Here is a 23,700-nt window from a genome sequence, read left to right on the forward strand (position 1 = left end):
GCCCCAGGGAAAGAAAGTGAGTCTATTCGGTTTGCAAGAAAGGTCTCGCGTGTTATCTTGGGTGGGGGGATATGATCGTATTCTAATTATCAACCCCCAGTGGATCTGTCCCGCGTCCTAGCTGCTGCTGCGTTCAGGGGGCCCGTAAGAGACACCTGAGGAGGACACTAAACCAACATTAAGGCAGCAGACAAGGAAAGCGGCCGAGGCGAGGAAATCAAAGTGGACCGCGCCGGGCTGGCGGAGGAGTCGGCTGAGGTCATTCAGCCACTATTTTCGTCCTGGAACCGACTTCGCGCAAACACACCGGGCTATTCAGAGCTCTCTCCAAGTCACATTCTGAGGCTCCGCCCCCGGAACTCCGGGCTAGACGACACCGCCCCGGAACCTTGTGTCACCGGCACTGAATGCAGAATTTCCTCTGGTTGCCACCGGACGCAACTGTCAGGTGACGCTTCCGGCGCGGAAAAATGGCAGCCGCCGTTGCGGACTCACGTGTGAGTGAGGAAGACAATCTGAAAAAGACCCCAAAGAAGAAGATGAAAATGGTAACCGGAGCCGTAGCGTCAGTGCTGGAAAACGAGGTCACAGATACTTCTGATAGCGAAGGTAATGTGGTAGGGCTGAGCTTTGGTGTCTGGGAGGAAAGGCCGAGTTGAGTTCGTGTCAAGCAGCCCTTGCGACTGCATTTGCTGCTAGCCACCTGGGTTTTATCTTGGCACCACTTCAGAGGGGCGACTTTGGCTTAGTGAGGAGGCTTGGGGAAGTCGTGTTCAGAGAAGGAACGATGTCAACTGCAATTTTGAGTTTCCACATTCTTTTACTAGGTATTTTCAGGGTCACCATTATTAATTATAATAAAACGGGTGGAACACCTGCAGCTACCGAGAAACAGAGTAGCAAAGGGTGAAAGGAAGAGGGTACTTGAAAACAGGAGAAGAATGGGTCTCATAGGGTGTAAGAAGCAAAAGGTTAAAAGAGGTAAGAGGAAGAAGGGGGTGTACTTGACTTTTCTTGTGCGGTAGATGTGTGCGTGTTTTAGAAACTAAATAATAGTGAATGAAAGAAGAGTTTGGTGGTTAAGGTCGACTAAAAACTGGTAGCATTTGATAACTATGTCTCTCAGAGACGCTTGATAATGAAAGGAAGGAACGATGTGTTTTGAGGTTTTCAACCATGCTGTGTCTGTTGCTCCTCTTTACCATCATTCTTGGCACCAATTTTTTTAGGTGACAAGGAATTGCAGATAATCCCTGACTTCCTACTGCCCAGTTACTGCTCCTTTGTACTAGCTGATACCCAAAAAACAGACAGAGCTATTCTTTTATAACGTATTTCTAATTACATCCGCTCTCTGCTTGAGATGATCCAGTGGCTTCCCATCTCACTATATAATATCCAAGATCCTTAGGCTGTATGATTTGGGCCAGGTTGTCTGTCATAGACCAAACTGCCCCTCACAAACCACTAATTGTAATCTTGCCATACCGGTATGTTTCTGTTTGTTTAACACCTTAAACATGCTCCCACACCCTGGTTTCTTCACTGGTTGGCTCCACTGCCTAGAATAGGTTTCAAATGCTTGGCATCTCTCTCCTTCACCAGCCTCTGATCCAGTGCCTTACCAGAGAGACTTGTCCCTGACTACCCTATCTAACGTACCACCACTACTCTTCTTCCTGTCTTCCTTTCTTCACTTTTTGACTTACTGCCCTGCTTTATTTTTTCTCAACCCTGCCCAAACCATTTGATGTATGTATTTGCTGCGTTATCTTTCCCAATTGGAATGTAAGTTCCATAAAAGTAAAGACTACTGTATCCCCAGTTCCTATTGCCTTGTGGGTCCTTCACAGGTATTTAAGTAAATTAATGAATTAAGCTGGACTTCCAGGACCAAGAAGAAAGTGTCATATGCTACTGCAATTCCTAGGTAATTAGAGTCTTCATCTCCTGCCACACTGTTAAGGAAAACAAACTATTTATTGAGCCGAAATTAGAACTTCTGGTTCTGATATTTTTTGAACTCATTAGACTGGTTCAAACAGTTTTGTGAAGGGAAGAGTACTATATTTGGAAGAAAATGTCATTACTGCTTACAAATTGGATTTTTCTTTTTCTTTTTGTGACAGTGTCTTGCTTTGTCACCCAGGCTCACTGCAACCTTGACCTCCTCCCCCACCGCCCTCCAAAGCGATCCTCTTGCTTCAGCTCCCCCAGGTAGATAGGACTACAGGCGCATACCACTGTACCGGGCTAATTTTTTTGTAGAGATGGGGTTTTGCCATGTTGCCCAGGCTGGTCTTGAACTCCTGGATTCAAGTGATCCACCCATCTCGGCCTCCCGAAGTGCTGAGATTACAGGTGTGAGCCAGCACACCTGGCCAAATTGGATTTTTCTGTTCAAGTACTGGATAATTCCAAGTTGGAACTGTTCTATCTTTTCAGCATATTATTATAAATGCTGATTAGGTTTTAAGGTTCTTTTGCTATTATAGATCAGCTATGTTATGGGTTAAGAAGGTTTTTGGCTAATATGGAAACCTAATTTATCCAATTCAATTCAATGAACAATTGCTGTGTTCCCTTAGGTTCCAATCACCCTCTAGGTGTTGAGGATACAAAGGATGAATACATTTCTGCATTAAAATTTCAGCTTTAGGAAAGACATTAAACACAGGACTGTAATATAGTGTATTAGGTATAATTAAAAGATAGTTTTCAAGATCATGGTTCAATTTTGGAAAGGTAAGGATGGAGACAGAGGAATCCATATCCTCTGGAACCCAGCCTAGGTGTTGCTTACTTGTATCTTACATGTATTACTGATAATACACTATGCTATCATTATATTTTAACATATCTCTCTTGTTACAGAGATAAGTTCCCCAAATGTCAAAGTATGTCTTGTTTATTTTCACAGGGTCTTCTTTGCATATTTTAGTATTCGGTAAATTGTTTTGTTGAATAAATGTAAAAGGTGGTGTTCTATCTAGGCTTTAGAAGGATGAATAGTTTTCCTGGCCTGGGAGTATAGAGGGCAGTTTTCTCAGACATAAAAGCATATACAGTGGCATGCTGTCTCTTAAAATTCATGGCCTATTTCAGACAAAGTAACATTCTGTTATGGCTCTAGCTGTTCAGAGAAGTGACTAGAAGTAAAACTGGTAACAATAGTTAAAAGTAGATTATAAAGGGCCTTGTGTATTTGTAGGCAGCAGGGAGCTACTGAGAATTTTTAAGCAAGATGGTGACAGACATTTATAAATATTACTGCCAGATGTATGGTAACTGCCAAAGAGTGCCAGGACAGTTTGTAGGCAATGGCAAAACTCCATGCTAGGATCTGCACTAGGACAGGACAGTGAAGACAGAGAGGGCCCCACTTGAAATATTTTTCAGCAAGAGAGTATTCAATTTTTCAAACAGGCAACTTTCATATAAGCTTTTAGCACCATAAGTTTTGGGCATACTACACTGTTAGAGGAATTGGATAATAAGAATAGTTATACTTTTGGAGCTTTCCTATGTGCCTGGTTCTGTTCTGAGTTCCTTATATATATCAGCTCAGAGAATTCTGAAAACTGTATGAGATAGATGCTACTATTATCTTCATGTTACATTTAAAAACCTGAGGCACAGAGGTTTCTAACTTGCTCACTTCTGTACATAAGCAGATAAGCAAGTTGATAAATGATACAACAGTTATTGAAGTTTGACTGTACAGCTTATGCTCTTGACCACTACCTTAATATGTTTGAGGAACCAGGAGGACATAGATAATAAAAAAAAACTATTTGGAGAGTGAAAGGGCAGGGACTTTGAATCTAAAGAAAGAAAGGATTGGGAACAAGGAGATTTTGGTATAGAGACAAACTTTTCTCCCTCCCACTCAAGAAGATTTCATCACCAAGGGATATTTTTGTGTTCAGATTTCTATTGCACTTCCAGTGTTTATAACCAGAGTATTCTTTCCTTCCTTCCTTTCTCCTAAAGTTCATGTGTTATTTCTGGAAACAGATTCCCATGTTCACTCAATTGTATCAGAGGCACCTGTGTTGGTACTACCTTTCAGAGTAACTTTGTGCTAGTTATTTACTATTATCTGCCTCAATTTCCTCATCTACAAAACGAGGATAATAATAATATCTACTTTAGAATTGTTGTAATGATTAAATAAGTTTATGTATGTTAAGCATTTAATATTTGGCACATGGTACCCACTCATAAATATTAGCGATGATGATGATGTCTCTTCTGACCTAAAAAAACTGCTAGTCCCATCTCTTTTTGCCAAATAAGTTTTCCCACCTTTGGTAACATGGTATTTGTAAGCTGGAACTCTCCCAAGAAAAGAGGTTTGAATTACTCTAGTAACCCTGTAAGGTAGCTGATGGCATTTCTATTTTACAGACAAGAAAAGAAGCTTGGAAATAGTGCTTCCAGTATATCATATTGCTTCCTAGTAGGAAACTGTTACCTCTATAGGTGCAGGATGTTATCTGTTAATCCACTCGTTTTACTCCATAGGCTAACCATTAGATCATATATTTTTGGTAAAATTCAAGATCAGTGATAATGATGTCGATAACAATTGATTGTGTCTGCTTGGTTGTGCCATAGACACATTTTCTTTGTCAAAGCTGCTTCTGTCTCTAAGAAAGATACTTCCATCTACTCCCATCCAAGCTGGAAACACAAGTGTCATCCTTTACTCTTCCTGTTGCTTCCATATCTATTTGGTTTAATTAATCCATTTATTCTGTTGCCATTACTTTAGTTCTTGCCCACATCTCTGTCTCTCTCTCTTTTTTTTTTTTTTTTTTTTGAGATGGAATTTCGCTCTAATCGCTCAGGCTGGAGTGCAATGGTGCGATCTCAGCTCACCCCAACCTCCACGTCCCGGGTTCAAGCGATTCTCCTGCCTCACCCTCCAAAGTAGCTGGGATTACAGGCATGCACCACCACACTCAGCTAATTTTGTATTTTTAGTAGAGATAGGGTTTCTCCATGTTGGTCAGGCTGGTCTTGAACTCCCGACCTCAGGTGATCCACCCACCTCGGCCTCCCGAAGGGCTGGGATTGCAGGCGTGAGCCACTGTGCTCGGCCTTGCCTGCATCTCTTTTGTTTATGCTAGTTCATAGGGGACCTATTTGTTGGGCCTGTCATTGCAGCCCTACTCCCTTCAGTCTTTTAGGCAATTGCTTCTTAAACCATCAGTGTTGAAGGACCATTCTGTTTTTTTTTTTTTAATCTCCAATCTGTCATAGATAGGTGTTTAAAAAAAAAAAAATCAATGAAAAAGAATGACTGGAAACATGACCACATTGTTGCACATCATGGTAATATCAAATTACTATAAAAGTTTATAAATGCTTACTCTCAATTTATGAATTCACAGTTGATTCTAGTTACAATAATGTTCAGTAAAGTTGCAGGAAACCCTGAATCCCTGAATTAGTGAACCATTGCTTTTAGGGGAAGTACAGTTGTAGGCTCCTGTGAGTCTCTGGTCAGAACATTTTTGTCATTTTGTCAATACGTAACCTTGTCTTATGTGGGGATTTTTTCTTTTTTTCTTTTTTTTTGAAACGAGATCTGGCTCTACTACCCAGGCTGCTGGAGTACAGTGGTGCAATCTTGGCTCACTGCAACCTCTGCCTCTTTGGCCCAAGCCATCCTCCCACCGCAGCCTCCAGATTAGCTGGGACTATAGGCGTGCACTACCCACACCTGTCTAATTTTTGTATTTTTGGAAGAGATGGGGTTTTGCCATGTTGCCCAAGCTGATCTTGAACTCATGAGCTCAATTGATCTACCTGCCTTGGCCTCCCAAAGTGCTGGGAATACAGGTATGAGCCGCCGCACACAGCCTTATGTGTGTTTTTGTTTAAAGACAAAGAAGAGCTCCACTTGGAATGTTTTTCAGAAAGCATTTGATTTTCCTTGGCCACACGTCGGGGCACACATCTGTAATCTCAGCACTTTGGAGGCTGAGGTGGGAGGACTGCTTGGGCCCAGGAGTCTGAGACCAGCCTAGGCAACATAGTGAGACCCTGTCGCTACAAAAAAATGGAAAAAACTAGCTGGATGTGGGTGGTATGTGCCTGTGGTCTCAGCTACATGAGAGGCTGAGGTGGGAGGGTTGCTTGAGCCTGGGAGTTCGAGACTGCAGTGAGCTGTGACTGTGCCACTGTACTCCAGCCTGGGTGACACAGCATGACCCTGTCTCAAAAAATAAAAACTTTAGTCTAGGCTTGGTGGCTCACACCTGTAATCCCAGCACTTTGGGAGGCCAAGGTGATCAGATCACTTAAAGTCAGGAATTTGAGACCAGCCTGGCTAACATGGCAAAACCCCATCTCTACCAAAAAAAAATATACAAAAAATTAGCCCAATATGGTGGTGTATGCCTGTAGTACCACCTACTTGTGAGGCTAAGGCATGAGAATCACTTGAACCTGGGAGGCAGAGGTTGCAGTGAGCCAAGATACTGACAGAGTGAGACTTTGTCTCAAAAATGAATAAATAAATTTTAGAAACAAAACTCTGAGATTAAAGAAAAAGGAAAAAAAAAAAAAGAGAAATCATTGAATTTTCCTTTTTTTTTCTTCCCCAAGACGGAGTCTCACTCTTTCGCTAGGCTGGAGTGCAGTGGCGCCATCTCAGTTCACTGCAATCTCTGCCTCCCAGGTTCAAGAGATTCTCCTGCCTCCCAGGTTCAAGAGATTCTCCTGCCTCAGCCTTCCGAGTAGCTGGGACTACAGGCACATGCCACCACGCCCAGCTCATTTTTGTATTTGTAGTAGAGATGGGGTTTCAACATGTTGGCCAGGATATTCTCCATCTCTTGACCTCATGATCCACCCACCTTGGCCTCCCGAAGTACTAGGATTACAGGCGTGAGCCACTATGCCTGGCGCCCCCTCCCCTTTTTTTTTTTTAAGACAAAGTGTGGGTCTGTTGCCTAGGCTGGAGTGCAGTGGCATAATCAGGACTCACTGCAGTCTTGACCTCCCAGGCTCAAGCAATCCTCCCACTTCAGCCTCCCAAGTAGCTAGGACCACAAGTGTGTGCCATCATGCCCAGCTAATTTTTTATTTTTTGTAGAGATGGGTCTCACTATGTTGCCCAGGCTGTTCTCAAACTCCTGGGCTCAAGTGATCCTCCTGCCTTGGCCTCCCAAAGTGTTGGAATTATAGGCATGAGCCACTGCACCCAGCCTTCAGCTTTTCAAATAACGAACTTTAATATAAACTCATAGCACCATACATTTTGGGCATACTATACTGTTAGAGGAAGTGGATAATAATAATTATATTTAATGTACTTTGTTGATTCATTAACATTTGAACTCATGGCCAATAATGTGCCTGAACAAAGCTTATTCAACACATATTTTCTCTGAAAGGCACATTGCATCCTTGTGCTTAGGGACACTGCACAACCCTTCAGCATTATGCTTGGGGGCCATTTTAAACATTGCTGTAGCCAAGAAAAAGCACAGAAATGGAAATATGTGGCACTAAATAGTCTATAGGAAGAACACCAGTTTACAATGAGAAAGTTGAAACAAGGCAGAGTGTCTCCTTCTTCAACCTCAGCTAGGAGTGTGCATGTAGGGAGCCTCCAACCCTTCACTGCTCTAAGCATGTCTGTGAATGACTGCAAAAGTGCCATGAGTATTGACTTGGGGTTACAAATACGTTTTACTGAGTTGGTGAATTCTCAAATACAGAATCCACAAATAACAGCGATTGGCTGACTGAATCTCCTTGTGAACTGGCAACAGTCTGCATACCCAACCTATGTGATCTGACCACTGCTTGCCTCTCAGGCTCACATCTTACCATTCCCTAGATGACTAGGGTCATAGCATTCTGAACTGGTTTCTGGAATACAGTCTGCTCTCTGTCTTTCTAGTTGTGCTTATGGTACTCTACTGGCATACTCTTTTTGTTCTTTACTTTCTCTTAACCAGCTTTTCTCTATCCTTTAGGTTTCAACTTAAATGTCTCTTCCACTTTGTCTTTTACAACTTATCCTATCTCTGCAATACAGATAAATAATAAAGGGTCATTTATTTTACTTATTATTTTAAAACCATTTTTTTTCTTATTATTTTTTAGAGACAGGGTCTTGGTATGTTGCTCACGCTGGTGTCCAGTGTGGCATGATCATAGCTCACTATAACCTTCAATTCCCATGCTCAAGCAATCCTCCTGCCTCAGCCTTCCAATAACTGGGACCATAGGTGCACACCACCATGCCTGGTTAAAGAGTTCTTTATTTAATAAATTTAGTAATATAGGTCTTTTGGTTAAAGATGGGACATTTCTTGTTTGGTTTAACTCAGAATTTGTTATTTAATATAAGAAATTTCTTTTTTCCTCTCATGAAATTAAATGTTTCTGTAAAGGTGATCCATGGAGATGGATTTTCTAGTCAGGTAGTTGTATACATGTGGTCTTAAACTATTCAATTATCAAAAACTTTTAGATGATAGTACTGAGAAACTCTAAAGGCAGAGGCTTCAGACCTATGAGGAATCAGTGTGTAAATTATAGATATATTTAAAGAGTACTGGCTTGTTTTATCAGCCAGTACTGAATCAGACACTTATCTTTGAATTTTACCTGGATTATAAAAATTGGTAGGGATGTGCCCTATATTGACATTTGAAAAACTTCCTTTAGTAAGATGCTACTTGAGTTTCATGGAAAACACACAGATATAACCCATATGTTGTTTGAATTTTATTTTTCTGGCTTTAATTTCTTTTGACATATTATATAAGAAAGATAGAATAGTGTGCTTTCATTAGAACAAAACTCAAAACTCAAGTATTGTTAGACTGCAGAAGTTTCTTAAGTTCTGTGGGGACAGAGACCTTGTCGCTGTGATAACAGCTATATCTCAATTTGGCATAGAGCCTGATTCATGGTGTAGTACTCGATATCCATTTATTCACTGAATAAATTGGAAATTTGTGTTAACATGATTTTTTTAATACTCTTCTCATATACTAGATTATCATGGAAGTAAAATGAGCAGTTATATGTATCAACTTGAATAATAGCAAAATGACTCAGATTGAATTTTTGTTGAATTGCAGTACTGTCAGTACAATTTGAAATTTGATCATAGTAAAATTGAAGGGGATCATGAGTTAGGGATATACAGCAGGTGAATGTGGAAAAAACACCACTCAGTGTGCTTTTCTCTGTTTTCTCACTCAACCACTCAGCAGCAACAATCATCACAGAAGACTTCTGTGATTAAATGTGTATGGATTCCTTCCCACACCCTAAGCAAGTAATCAGTTCTGCAGTGGATACCAGTTGTTTGTTCTCCAATTCATCTCAACATTATCTACCTGGAGGTAGTGTCAGACCCCACAGACTGAGGGCTCAACTTCATAAGACTGCCCAAACCCTTCAGATACCAGTCCTAAATCCAGACCTCTGGAACCTCCGTCCAACTGACTTAAAATTGAGGTTCCCACAATCTTCCCGTTGGGTTTGATTAATTTTCTAGAGCAACTCACAGAACTCAGGGAAACACTTAAGTTTATGGGTTTATTGTAAAGCATATTATAAAGGATACAGATGAACAGATGCATAGGGTGAAGTATAGGGTGAAGGAGTGTGGAGTTTCCATGCCCTTCCTGGGTGTGCTGCCCTGCAGGAACCTCCAGGAGTTCAGCTATCCAGAAGCTCTCTGAACCCTGTTTTCTTGAACGTTTTATGGAGACCTCGTTACATAAGCATGGTTGATTAAATCATTGAGGTGATCAGTTTAACTTTCAGCTTCACTCCCTTCCCAGAGGTTGGGGAATGGAGCCGAAAGTCCCAAACCTCTAATCCTGTCTTGGTGCATCTGTCTTGGTGACCAACCCTGATCCTGAATCTGCTTTGGGACTACCAGCCCTCAATTATTAGCATACAAAAAGACACTCCTTTGGAGATTCCAAGGATTTTAGGAGTTGACCAAGTATATATTTCACAGTATCACAGAAGGTAAAGTGCTACAGTCTGCATTGTAAGTAATATGTAAATGACAAGTGTTATAGAGGGGAGGGTGATGCCCCTACCTGAGTTATTCATTAACTACTCAGATTTATTGACCTGATAACTTGTTGGAAGTTTAGATACAATATATACTTGGTTCTTAAGCTTGTAGTCTTTAAAAAAACAACCCCCAAAAACAGAAAAACAGTGTCCCTAGTCAGTAAATCACCTCAGGTGAAAAAATGAGAACAGTGGTTTGATGATACCAAGTATGATAAAGGGTAAGATGATAGCCTCTACATCTGGTTATCCTTGAGCTACTCAGATTTATGGAAGTTCAGATGCAACTCTTACTAGATTCTTAAGCTTGTAGTCTTGGGACAGGGTACGGCAGAAGCTTCTGTTGCCTGTAAATCAACCCAGGTTAAAAGAAAGAAGCCTTGATTGTTACTCGGGCCATGATCTAATTGACTCCTCCCTCATAGAATGTGCCCATATGGCCATAAAATAATAAGGAGGATCATTTCAGGTTTTCCAGGCAGCTAAAAAACCTGAATTGTTCTGGTTACGTATGTGAAAAACGGCCATCTACTTATAACACAAGACTTGATAACAATTCAGGTTAGAAGGTCCTAGGAGATATCCCTTCATTTTTGATAAACTACAATGCTGTATTTAAGATATAATAACCTAGCAGATAAATGTGCTTTTCATCAAACTGTAGCTTATAGCCTCCTTTATCATTTAAGTTACTTAAAATAGCAAAGGAACATGCCTAAGAAATGAAGTATATCATAGTCCTACTTGAGTGGTTTAGCAATTTATAAGACAGGCTCAGGAAACAGACTACTTCCAGAGTCTATCTGTTTTGGCTTGCCCAATAGCACATGTAATCACATCTGACAGTGTTTCCCATGGTAGCACTATCATTTTATTTTTAGTTATTTTTATGGAAACCTGGGATGACTTCATTTTTTTCAAAGGTAGCTTTTTTTTTTTTTTTGAAGTTTTAAAGCATCAATTTTGAATATTCCAAATTTAGTAATTGGCAGGAAGGACCATGTGGCATGAGCAGAACAGATGATTTACAGCTGAATGGGAGCAGTAGTTTTATAGAGCCTTGAATAAGTAGGGGGATATGTATACTTAGGTAAAATCAGAAGGAGGACAGGGAGTAGACTGTTCACCTTTACTGAGGCTTAGATAGAAATTTTTTAAATTCAAACTTCATTAAACGATGTTTTAAAATATTTAATGAGTAGCTACATTAGTTCAGTACACATTAGTCCAAATTGAATCTCTGATACAAAACTTTGTAGTGTCTCACAAGTCGACAGCCCCGTTAGCTTTGCCTTTTTGACTTTGGGCATGTTTTTAACTTTTCTAAGCTTCAGAATCATCACCTGTGTAAATACAATAATAAAAGCAACTCACAGAAATGTTGCAAAATGAGCTGGATGTGGTGGCTTACTCCTGAATCCCAGCAATTTGGAAGGCTGAGGTGAGATGATCATTTGAGTCCAGGAGTTTAAGACCAGCCTGGGCAATATAGTGAGACTTCATCTCTACAAAAAATTAGCTGAGCGTGGTGGTGTATGCCTATAGTCCCAGCTACTTGGAAGGCTGAAAGGAGAGGATTGCGTGAGCCTGGGAGATAGGCTGCAGTGAGCTAAGACTGTGCCACTGTACTCCAGTCTAGGCTCCAAAGTGGGACCTTGTCTCAAAAAAAGAAAAGAAGTGTTGTGAAATGATAATACATAAAAAGTGATTTATAAATAGTGCCTAGCTCTAACTACGTGTTAGCTAGTTAGTATTATCATTATTTTACAGTACTTTGAAAAGGTTGTAGCACAGAGACATTGGCCACTCGTGAAATAAGTGAAAGGTGGCCTGCATGATTCCCTGGCATACGAGTTATAAACTATAGCAAGACTTAGGCAGCAGTTTTATAACTGAAGTCACATTTATTTTCCCTCTTTTCTTGACATCCAGTTTTAAGCTTTTGAGAACCTGTCTTCTCTGTGTGTCCTCTGATTACTGATTATCATTTATTTGGTGCCTACTATTGTGCCAGGTCTGTACTAAGCACTTTTCATGTGTTATCTTATTTAATCATCATAGCAGCCCAGTGAAGTAGTTACTGTGTTTATCCCTATTTTACTGATAAAGAAACTGAGACACAGAAGGGTTAGGTCACTTGCCCAAAACTATGCTATTAGAAAGTACTGGAATCAGAACATCACACCCCAAGTCTAATTCGATAATCAGAGCTCTTAACCGCTATGCTATAACTCTCTAGTCGTCTCAAGCTTCTCATTTAACACCTCACATGAATTCCAGATTCCCAATACCAGAGGCATTTCTTCCTTGTTTCTTTCTCCTTCTCTACCACAGCCACATAAAAATTCCCATTATGTGTGCCTGTGAGTGTATTTCTGCATGTGCGTGTGGTGTATAATCAGCATTTAAGGGGTGCTTACTAAGAGGTAGGCACTCAAAGAACTTTATATATTTTAATTATGAAAACCCAATGAAGTACCATTTTATTCCTATTTTTACAGATGAGGAAACTCAGGCAGAAGACTTAATGTCAGAAAAGCCACTTAGATTTGTGTCTGGAGTTGAAATTGAATCCTGGTAGCCTTACTTCATTGTCCCCTACTAACTGTCCTCAATCATGTTTTTACCAGGAGTTCTGTTTGACTTAGGGCAAATTTTAAAGGTGTGAAAGGTTGACCAATAGGCTTACCACTTTCAGGTGGTATTTACATTTTAAAAGAAAAACTGTAATAGAGAATGTTTTTAAAAGTAGGGACTTAAGTGCTAAGAGAGAAAAAATTCCAGCTATTTGGCCTTTTATTGGAAGCACACACCTGGAGTATGAACTTTTAAACTACTTGGTTTTAATCTTGGAATTGATGTGTATTGCATTTCTTGGATCATAAATCACATTTTTATGAAATCCCAATCTTACTTTCTTTATGCCCAATTTTTTTTACCATCCAATTCTCAAATCTTTGTTTCAGCCAGTCTTAACTTCATGTCATTTTGTAAATATTTCATCATCTTTCACATTCCCATCCCTTTGAACATGCTGATTTCTTCTGTCTGGAGTGCCAATAATAATATGATTACAATAGTAATTTTAATTTTCATACAGAGCACTGACTCAAATCTAGGATGTGTTTGGTTCTAGGTTCAGTGATCTTGCCATCTGATCAACTGGCTTGGGTTATGGAATCTTACTTCCTTGGCTTCCTCCTTTCTTTTTTCATTCAAATTATTGCTTTGCTCTTTAAGAAACAACTTGAATATCATCTGTCATCTTTGTAAAACTTTCTGTAAGCCATCCCAGATATCCCTGGTCACCCTTTCCTCATTGTTTTTCTTTTAGAACACCTACAAATTCTATTTCAATTTAGCTATGTAATTTATCCACCCTGCTAAACTCCTGAGTTCTTCAAGGAGAGAAATCTAGATTTAGATTTTTCCTTTGTTCTTTCTTGCCCATCACTCATGAATGCTCAGTGAATGTCGAGGGACTGTGAGTCTTCTTAAAACTTTATCCCAGGCTATGGAAAATGGCTCACTTTCCTGCCTGCAGCTAACCATTCATATCTGGGGTCAGGGAACAGATGGCAAGTTTGAAAGGGAGCTGGAGGTTTGGAGAAAAAGGCAGCAGGAGGTAGGAAATGCCTTATGACTACCTCAGTACGTCAGAGATTTAGCCCTGCTTTGTTCTTATGGTAGCCTCTAGCCACATGTGATTTAAATTTTAGGTAACTAAAGAAAATAAAAATTCAGTTCTTCAGTTGTGCTAGCCACATTTGAAGTGCTCAGTAGGCTCTTGTGGCTAGTGGCTACTGAGCAGCTTTGATAGAGAACACTACCATGATTGGAACTTGTAGTCATTACTTCAATAAGCATCCTTTGTAGTCCTTTAATTTCTAGATTTTTATAGTAGAATGCAAAATTAATGTTTAAGGCAACACACAGGACTTCAAAGGCATTTTTTACTTGTCTGTTGATTTCTGTCTATGCCCTTAGATACCTGGATATATCTGCTTCTGCTGTTATAGATCAGTGCGTGGAAAATTTTTTAAAAACCTCATTTGATTAGGATATAATAATATTTTGAGCCAGTTCTATTTTCTGATTTGCATAGTGATAATCTTTGATATCCTAGAAGTAAATCCTGTTTTTTTAGTTGGGAGACCTCATTACTTTGCATTTTTAATTTGTTTATATTAAATGTCATCATTTTCGTTGTCAGTGAATACCTGATTAAAAACTTCTGAGATAGAGCTCCTTTAAGAAAATAATAAAATAAAAACCATGACTTAAGGGAATTCTTCTGGATTTTTTTTTTTAAATTGGTGGGGTGAGTGTAGGTTGTATAAAATGGTGCTATAAACTTTTCATGGATTTATTGTGTGTTCATATTATGCATGTTGTGGTAGTCAAGCTGGGAAAGAAATGCACCAAAGAAAATAGCCATGGATTTGAAGTGGAGAATGGGAGTGGGTTACATCATCAGAAAGTGTTTTGGCTTGCTTTGGCTGCCTTTACGGTACCATTGAAAAACATGAAATCTGCGGCAGTTTGTGTGTGAATACATCAGGACAAAACACTGGATGTCAAACACTAGATGTCAGTGTTGCAGTTTTGACATGTTCCCAGGAGTTTGTCATGATTTTTCTGCTTTTAATCACCAAGATATTTTTTATTGACCCAAACTTTTAAGCCATCTTGCCTCCTTACATTTAGTTGAATAGTCACTACACGAAGGACCTTTTCTAAGAATTGTTTATTTTGTTATTAGTTTCTGTGTAATGCTACTGACTCTGAAGAATAAAACATATATAATATTAAAATAATATAGCTTTCAGCTAACTATATTCTCCAGACTTTGTTTTCCAGTGTACTTTCCAGGGTACACTGGTCCTAGGAGATGCTTCTTGGGGAAAACTTTTGTGGCCCTGGAATAAAAAAATTCAGTCTTCTATTGAATTGGTTAATAGTACTGCCAGCTTTTAATTTAGATACCTTTTTTTTTAGTGTTATGGGCAATAATAAGACTCTTATATATCAGCTATATTTGTATGTTAAAGCCCAGAGTCACAAATATGTTCATATTTCTTAAACTGACCCAGTGTATAAGATACAGAAAAAGCTTCAAATTAAATGTTTTCATTAATTTTTTTCTCTTTATTAAGAAATATGCAGCTCTATTAGCATGATAATTGCAAGTGATTTCTTGTTTTTAACATGTTCTTTTACACTGTTGGCACTTTATGTTTTAAGATCATGCTTTTAAAAATTGTGAAATGTTATTTTTCTTTGTTATGTAATGTTCAGTTAATTTTTTGAAGATACTTTAGTTTTACTCATGCTCGAGATTCATTTTTATATAGGCATGTTTTTACTTCCTACTTTCTAATTTGTTATAAATTTTTACTTGAAATGTATTAATGTTTTACATCATTATTTCATGAATTTTCAGCACTGAAAAGATAAAGATATTATGCCAAAATAACACACAAATTGCAAGTATTGTAATCACTTGCTAAAAGTCAGGTCTTTTTATGGCTTAAAGTCAAGAGAGTAGAGGGGATCACTCAGAAGGTAATATTTGACTATGCACTCTCTTCCATTTACTTTGGTCATAATAGTAAGCTGATATAAAAGGCTGAGAGGATGTTTAAAGGCAAATTATGAACATTTTATTGAAATTATTTAAAGAAAAAATTAAGCCTCAGAGTTGAAGAATAGATGATTTTGAAGCAACAGCAAGACTCAATAGACTTCTCAGAAGGTAGAAGCAGCAGTTAGGGTTCTGATGCTTGGCTTTGGTAAGGGTAAATGGACCTAGGGCAGCCTCACTGAAATGCTGCAATGCTTCTGGCATATGGATTGCTTTCTAATCCTCTGCATTTAAGTGAAGGTTCTGATTTGGGTGGGTGAAACAGAATTGAGTAAAGTAAGGAGCAGCAGGAAACCTGCTTATGCCTTGGCCTTTTTCTTCTAGTGTTACTTTAAATAGTATTTGATCTTAATGCAAGTATATCAATATTTAAAAAAATAATTAAACTACTAATGTTGTTACATTTGTAGAGGTACTTTGATAGGAAAAGTTTCAGGTAATGGCATTTTCCGTAATAATCCTTTGAGATTCAACTAGTTTTGGAGTCATCCAAAGAAAGCGCAGTTGTTTACCCAAAGACGCTAAATGGCAGCTGTTTGCATATTACTGAGTTTTCTTCTTTGTCGACTTCTCAGACTTCTTTGTTAGTTCTTCTTCCGCTAATTAAAAACCACTCCAAGTTACTAACCTATTGGATGATTGTCTTCTTCGAAGTATTTCCTAATAAGTTCTGTAGGTTTCTGAAGAACAGAAGCTCTCCAGAGGGCTCTGGATCATAGAGATGCATGCGTGCTGTGTTGGGTGCTTGTGATCTTGCTGTTAAAGTGCATTTAATTTAAGAAATTGAGAAATGCTGAAAGTTTAAATTACCCAGAGCTGCTCAGCGAGTTGATTTGCAAGCCAAGCCACCTTCTGGACTATTGTTTCTGCTAATCCTCCTCATCCATTTGAATTTTAAATGATGAATTCGTTTGCTGGTAACCTGTAGGTGCTTCTTTTTTTTGGTAGTTCTGCATGATAAAATTCAATGGTACACTTACACATTTGTATCTTCAACTCAGAACTTGGTATTTTCATTCAGTCACTCAGCGTTACAGTTGAATCTAGTGTCTTGGGCATGTTGTTAGATAATTTTTTTCCCAAAAATGTTAAAATGCCCAGTTTTCTAGTGTTATATGCAAATTCTTTCATATGAGGCTGATTTTAAGTTTTAGGCTTTTTTTACTGCACACAAATTCAGAATTTTAAGTATCTGGGACAAATCTCTTAGAAGATTTATTCTGATAATACTGTACCATTTTCTTATTAAAGTTTTCTGTTATTTGTTTTAATAGCCTTCATTAGCCCCTTCCATTAGTTTAGTGACACAATTAGGGTTCATGTACTTGATATATCTTGCACCAGCTCCATGTCAGCAGTCACCATTTTGACAACAGGGACATGGCAGAGGCTGTTGGATTTGTTCCTGCTGCATGGGTCCTGGGTTTGGAAGCCGCTGTGATATCCCCTGTCTATGTGGCTGGGCTGGGTCTCTGGGAGCTGATGGCAATGGGAAAGATGGTTCTATTGCTCTTCATCATTACTGTAGCTGTGGGACTCAGAAAAGTACCCCCCTTGCAAAAATGGGGACAGGCAGAGCACCAGGAAGGGTTCCGGGGGCCTTGGCAGCCTCTGCCTAGGATATTAAAATTTAATTTGCTTTTACTCTTAGGTTCTGTAGGACGCTGTGGATCGGAAAAGGACCGCTTTTATTCTGATGATGATGCAGTAGAAGCTGACAGTGAGGGTGATGCTGAGCCCTGTGACAAAGAAAATGAGAATGACAGAGAATCAAGTGTTGGGACTAATACGGGCTGGGCAGATGCCATGGCTAAAGTCCTCAATAAGAAAACTCCTGAAAGTAAACCTACTATTCTGGTCAAAAATAAGAAGCTGGAAAAGGAAAAAGAAAAGTTAAAGCAAGAAAGACTAGAGAAAATAAAACAGGTGTGTTTCACCAGTTGTCTTGTAGATTAGATTGTCTAGGCTAGCTCTAATCTTGACCAAACTGTTTCTTGCAGTGTTTGTCCAATTAACATTCCAGTTTTTAGCTTGCTTTTTATGTGAAGGTGGATAACTAAGGTTATGTTTAGGAATTTAGTCTAAATGATTCCATTAAGCATGTTCACTTTTTAATCATCTATGCAAAGGCAAAGTAATAGAAACGTAAATGCCGAGGAAACATCTTTTTAAAATCAAGTAATTATACACATGGTAGTGATTCCTGAGTCTATTTTATTTGTTTTAGCTGTCTGCATGCTAACTTTATTAGGTTATGAACTAAGAAGCATGTTAGTTACTTTTTTTTTTTTTTGGCCAGAACTTTTTTTTTTTTTTTGAGTCGGAGTCTCACTCTGTCTCCCAGGCTGCAGTGCAGTGGCCAGATCTCAGCTCACTGCAAGCTCCGCCATTCTCCTGCCTCAGCCTCCTGAGTGGCTGGGACTACAGGCACCCGCCACCTCGCCCGGCTAGTTTTTTTTTTTGTATTTTTAGTAGAGACGGGGTTTCACCGTGTTAGCCAGGATGGTCTCGATCTCCTTACCTCGTGATCTACCCGCCTCGGCCTCCGAAAGTGCTGGCATTACAGGCGTGAGCCACTGCGCCCAGCCGCCAAAACTTATTTAACAATACGAATCTGTGAAGATGTCATAACTCAAGGATTGGTTGTAGTTCTGAAAATGGATTATTTCACTGTTGTGATACAAATCAGTGTTGGATAAATTTGGATTTATTATGCTTTTGTTGAACTACTGATGACAGATGTTAGACTAGGTATAATCTATTAATTAAAGGTCAAAAGTTGTACATAAATTTGTTGTGTATTATAAAAGCTAAAAATCCATGATAAGGTTTTCATATCACCTGTACTTTTGATGATCTCCGTCTAAAATACTTGGTTACTAAAATAAGCATTTTTTTTTAATTAAAGAAGAATAACTTTCTACAAATGTACTGGCAACATAGAAGTACTAATTCCCAAAGTCACTTCATAGGTAAAAATGAAAGAAACGTAGGTTTGAATTGACACGTATTTCTTTTTATGTTTACCATTTCTTTTTTTTTTTTGAGGCGGAGTCTCGCTCTGTCGCCCGAACTGGAGTGCAGTGGCCGGATCTCAGCTCACTGCAAGCTCCGCCTCCTGGGTTTCGGCCGTTCTCCTGAGTAGCTGGGACTACAGGCGCCCGCCACCTCGCCCGGCTAGTTTTTGTATTTTTAGTAGAGACGGGGTTTCACCGTGATAGCCAGGATGGTCTCGATCTCCTGACCTCGTGATCCGCCCGTCTCGGCCTCCTAAAGTGCTGGGATTACAGGCTTCAGCCACCGCGCCCGGCCTGTTTCTTTGTTCTTAATACGGGTTGCTCTGTGTGAAAGGTGGAAATTTTTAATTTAGAAACATGGCATATTCTATTATTAATTCAATATTCTTATTGTACTTTATTTAAGATAAGTTTTGTCTTTAAATCTTACAGCTAGCTTTTCAACTGAAAATTTGAGTCTTTGTTTATTATCTGGCAAATGCTAGAAGAGGCTTCAGTAATATCAGAATCTTTAATTTCCTCTGGTCCCAGAGTTCTAGTGAGGGTAAGAACATTTTGAAGCCAAGAGGAATGAGTCTGTAACTCTGCTCTAGGCCAAAACTTTGAGTGCTAGAGATGATACTGTTTCCATAATGCCTGAAAGCGCATGTGTTGATACCAGAAACAAGACTTGGCAGCTACAAATGCTCTTTGTGTATATTTCTTAGAAGAGTGTATGTAATTATTATTTCCTAATTTAACTATTATGGTTTTTCAATATATCAGTTACTTATTTCTGATCATAAATACAAAAATAAATTTCAGAGTTAAAAGTATTTCAGAATTAAGCATACATATTATCCTTTGAGTACTGAATATAATTAAGAATTGACTGCTTCAAACTTAAAAGCGAGATTTTTAAAATAAATTCCTCTCATAATCTGACAGTGAATTTCATGACCATTAAAATGAAGTGTCTGGTTAGAAGAGGAATCTATTTCTTTAGAAAGCTATCAGGCTAATCTTTATATTGAGCACAAGAATTTGGTTTTACTGTGATTAGACACTTTCATTAATACAAAATGAGAAATAGATGAGTAAAGGCAAGATAAAAAATTTTTAATAAAAACATTATTACTGGTTTTGGTGCTTGCCAGCTTCTTGGTGATTAATTCATTATATCATTATATTTGATATTTGGTTAAATGTTGGCCTGAGAAGGAGACATGAACAAGCAATGTTATCAAATCAGATTCCTGGGACCAGTATACTATCTAAAGACGAGTTCAAACTAAATTATGTTACCTAGGGGATTTTCTTATTTCCCACCTCCCCTTCTGCTTCTGTACCGTTTGCTATAGCTTACAACCGATTAACCATATATGGCAAGAGTATTGGTCAGATATGCTACTAGAGGAGAAATGGATTTAAATGATTTTGTGCATAGAAAAATAGTCATTATATAAGTATCTGGATACGATGCTGTTCTTTTAAAAGCTGATACATTTTCTTAATAATAATTCTGATGACCGAGGAAGTCATTTTCTGAAAGTAAAGATAAACTTTTAATTTTCAAAGAGGATAGTTTGGAATCTTCCTTATGCTTCCTTCTGATGATCTGGTGATGGCAGAGCAGGCATGTGGCTCCCTCACACCCTGTCTTGTACTGCCTGGCCGAATATGCTGGCAGCTCTCCAGGCCCCTGCTGTCAGAAGGCCTGACAGAAACTCACTTTGTGCCTCTCGCATGACACGCTGAGTGCTAACCACAGGCTCTAGAAGCTGAACCCCTAAAATTGTGTTTTTTTAAAAGTCCCTGACAAACTAAGCCAGAATGATTTATTACCTTCACCCTTTCACAGAGTATCATACCAATGTTTGCTGCACTTTCAGAAATATCTAATATTCTTTCACATAACAATATTTATAATGCAGCGTGATAAGAGGCTGGAGTGGGAAATGATGTGCAGAGTAAAGCCAGATGTTGTCCAAGACAAAGAGACAGAGAGAAATCTTCAGAGAATTGCAACGAGGTAAGGCAGTGTTTTTGCCCTTTTAAAAATAAGTAGACTAAAGCTTTGATAGTGATTCTATTTTTGACCTCATTTGATTCTTAAGCTCAGCCTTTCTCAGAGCCAAGTGATATATATCTAAGCCTGCCTGTTCAACACTGAATTCAACCAAAGATTTTCCAGGTCTCATGAGGCAAGAATATAATGTGCTAAGTGTATATTTGGTATGAACCTATTTCAGATCATCTTGTTTTTATAGTCACGAGAACTGTGTAATCAGACCTCTTACTGCATTTCTCTTATGATGCTTGTCTAAATTTATGGTACTCGATGATGATTTTTATCCTGCATTATATTTATGGCATAATACATTACACATTACAGCTATTTCAAGTTATCTTTTTACTCTGCTTATTTAATCATTGGCGCCAAACATTTACTCGATGCCCTCTGTGTCCAAAGACAAATAGGATATGGTGGCTGCTGGGTGGTCCTTGCCTGGTCATTTGTAGGAATTACAGTCTCTTTGAGAATAGAATTGTGTCTATGTGTTGGGAACATAGAACAGGAGATTGTCTGGGAGAGTTTGAGAAAGCATTACAGAGGAGATAACATTTGGGCTGCTGCTAAAGAATGTAGCAGTTATATTTAGCAGAATTACTTTTAAATTCTTGTTACCTAAATTATTTTGGTCATTTTCTAATCCATCTCAGTGTTACACAGTGTGATAGCGTGGTGTGGTGAATAAGAGCATCAATGATAGAGCCAGACTGCTAGGTTCAAATCCTAGTACTGGCTCTTACTAGCAATGTGTCCCTGGGCATGCTACTTAATTTCTTTTTCTCTCAGTTTATCTGTAAAGAGAGGAGAATATACTTAGCCTGTAGGGTTTCTTTGATAATTAAATGGATTAGTACATACACGGAGCTTAAAAAAGTAGAGACTCAGTACATGAGAGTGAGTGCCTCCTAAATTTCATGTCCTGGGCACCTCCCTTGCCTCACCCTGGTCCTGTCACTACTGTGAAGGGTCTGGAATTTTACTCTCCTTATAAGCTCGTAAGCTAGCCTGTTTAAGTTTCCTGGATGCTGGTAGAAGACAAGACACTTTGGGTCAAAGACAAAAGACTTTATTACTGATGGCAAAAGCAGTAGCAGAGCTTCACGTTCTCACTGTTTCCTTTGTCCCATAGAGGGAGTGTAGGTGTCCCAGACGGATGCCCACACGTGCAGTATGTTGTGTTGTAAGAGCTGGAACACTGTACTTGGGAATCTATCACTTTTATACTGATTGGTAACAAGCCTGCTCTTTGTCTAGGGGGAGACATTACCTCATTCCTCAAGGTCACTTCCTACAAACACAACCCTGAGAAATGGGCTGGATAAAGAGCAGTCAGGTGCATTCATTCTTGAAAAATCCAGCAACCATGTACAGGGATGCGCAAGGCCCAATAATTATTGGAAGAGGCAGATTGCCTCTTACCAGGGCAAGAAAATTCATAGATTGCAGAATTTTAGAGCTAGAAGGGATCTTAATGGTATAAATCAATGCTATCCAGGAGAAATGAATGTGAGCTACATTCATTTGTAATTGAATATGTAATTTTAAATGTTCTTATAGCCACAATGAGAAATGTAAAATGAAGGAGGTGAAATTAATTTCAATAATATTTTATTTAACTCTGTATTCAAAATATTCATCATGTAGTCACTATGAAGCAGTTATTAATGAGATTTAAGGATTCTATTTTTCATACTGAGTCTTTGAAATCTGCTGTGTGTTTTCATTTACAGCACATGGCAATTCAGACCAGTCATATTTGAAGTGCTCACTAGCCACATGTGGCTTGTGGCTCCTGTATTGGATGTTGCAGGTCTTAATTTTCAGAATTTATCTTTGAATAAACTCAAATAAATGCAGAACATAGTTTTTAAAGTAAGTCTTTTTTAAAGTAGAATTTTAAAATAGTTTCATACATAACACAAGAGTTACAGATGACGTAGCTAAATACTTTTTAAGCTACTCAGGTATTATTTTTCCAATTTACAGATGAAATTGAGATCCAGAAAAATCTTTCCTGGAGTGAAGCACAAAGTTATGTACCAATCCACATTTGTTATCTGTTTAGAAATTTATATTCATTCATTGAAATGTATATTGATTTTTCAGATGTATTTATCAAATGTATTTAACCATTTATCCAGCTCTTTGAGTACTTGTTAAATGCTTGCCTCTTTTCTAGACAGTAAAAATACATTTTTCCTATCCTCAGAGTTTGTATTCTAGTGTAATTATTTAACTACATTGTTCTGGTCATTTTATATTCTATAGGGGTGTGGTGCAATTATTTAATGCTGTTCAGAAACATCAAAAGAATGTTGATGAAAAGGTTAAGGAAGCTGGAAGTTCTATGAGAAAGCGTGCTAAGTTGATATCAACTGTTTCCAAGAAAGATTTCATCAGTGTTTTGAGAGGAATGGATGGAAGTACAAATGAGACTACTTCAAGCAAAAAGAAACCAAAAGCCAAACAGGTAAAATTTTTATATAGGATTCAGTGTATCAGACTTCCAGCTTTAAACTAGAGTCTTGAGATGGAAAAGCAGACTATAGAATTACAGGGTTCTTTTGTTCCCCCATATTTTATTAAAATTTCTCCATGCCCACAGCCTTTAGAGATAGGGCTTGCCTCTCTCTTATCTGAAATCCTGCCATTTTGTGCATTTTGAAGAAGAGAAGCCTGTGTGAGCCACAGCTTTAATTTCAGACTTTACCGATAGAAGTAATTGTGATGGTGTGTAACTTATAAAATATGAAGAATCAGAGAGTTTTAGGAAATAATGGTAGAGAGTCATTCTTGCATTGAGGCATCTTTAGTGATGTTTGGTTGAGAGATTAATAGCGTAAATATTTTCTATGACCTCTGGCATGAGAACTTTGCTTCTCCAGCCCTTTTGGCCTGTGGACCTCAGTAGTTTCTTT

At 38.6% G+C, this 23,700-nt stretch overlaps 1 protein-coding gene across 2 annotated transcripts in view; it reads left to right on the plus strand.

The window, feature by feature from the left end:
* The first annotated feature begins 443 nt into the window (after positions 1-443).
* Positions 444-23,700, plus strand: part of RRP15 (ribosomal RNA processing 15 homolog (S. cerevisiae)) — a 46,919-nt gene continuing 23,662 nt past the window's right edge. The window contains exons 1-4 of one of the 2 annotated variants that reach the window (XM_011929440.1): positions 444-609; positions 17,373-17,638; positions 20,643-20,740; positions 23,051-23,252. In XM_011929440.1, coding sequence (XP_011784830.1) covers positions 471-609; positions 17,373-17,638; positions 20,643-20,740; positions 23,051-23,252 — 705 coding nt within the window. In that variant the 5' untranslated portion in view covers positions 444-470. Of the gene's footprint in view, positions 610-17,363; positions 17,639-20,642; positions 20,741-23,050; positions 23,253-23,700 lie in introns of both variants that reach the window. The other variant, XM_011929439.1, reaches the window with a different exon arrangement.

Source organism: Colobus angolensis, unplaced genomic scaffold, assembly GCF_000951035.1.
Source record: "Colobus angolensis palliatus isolate OR3802 unplaced genomic scaffold, Cang.pa_1.0 Scaffold81, whole genome shotgun sequence".
In the NCBI taxonomy this organism is placed as follows: Eukaryota; Metazoa; Chordata; class Mammalia; order Primates; family Cercopithecidae; genus Colobus; species Colobus angolensis.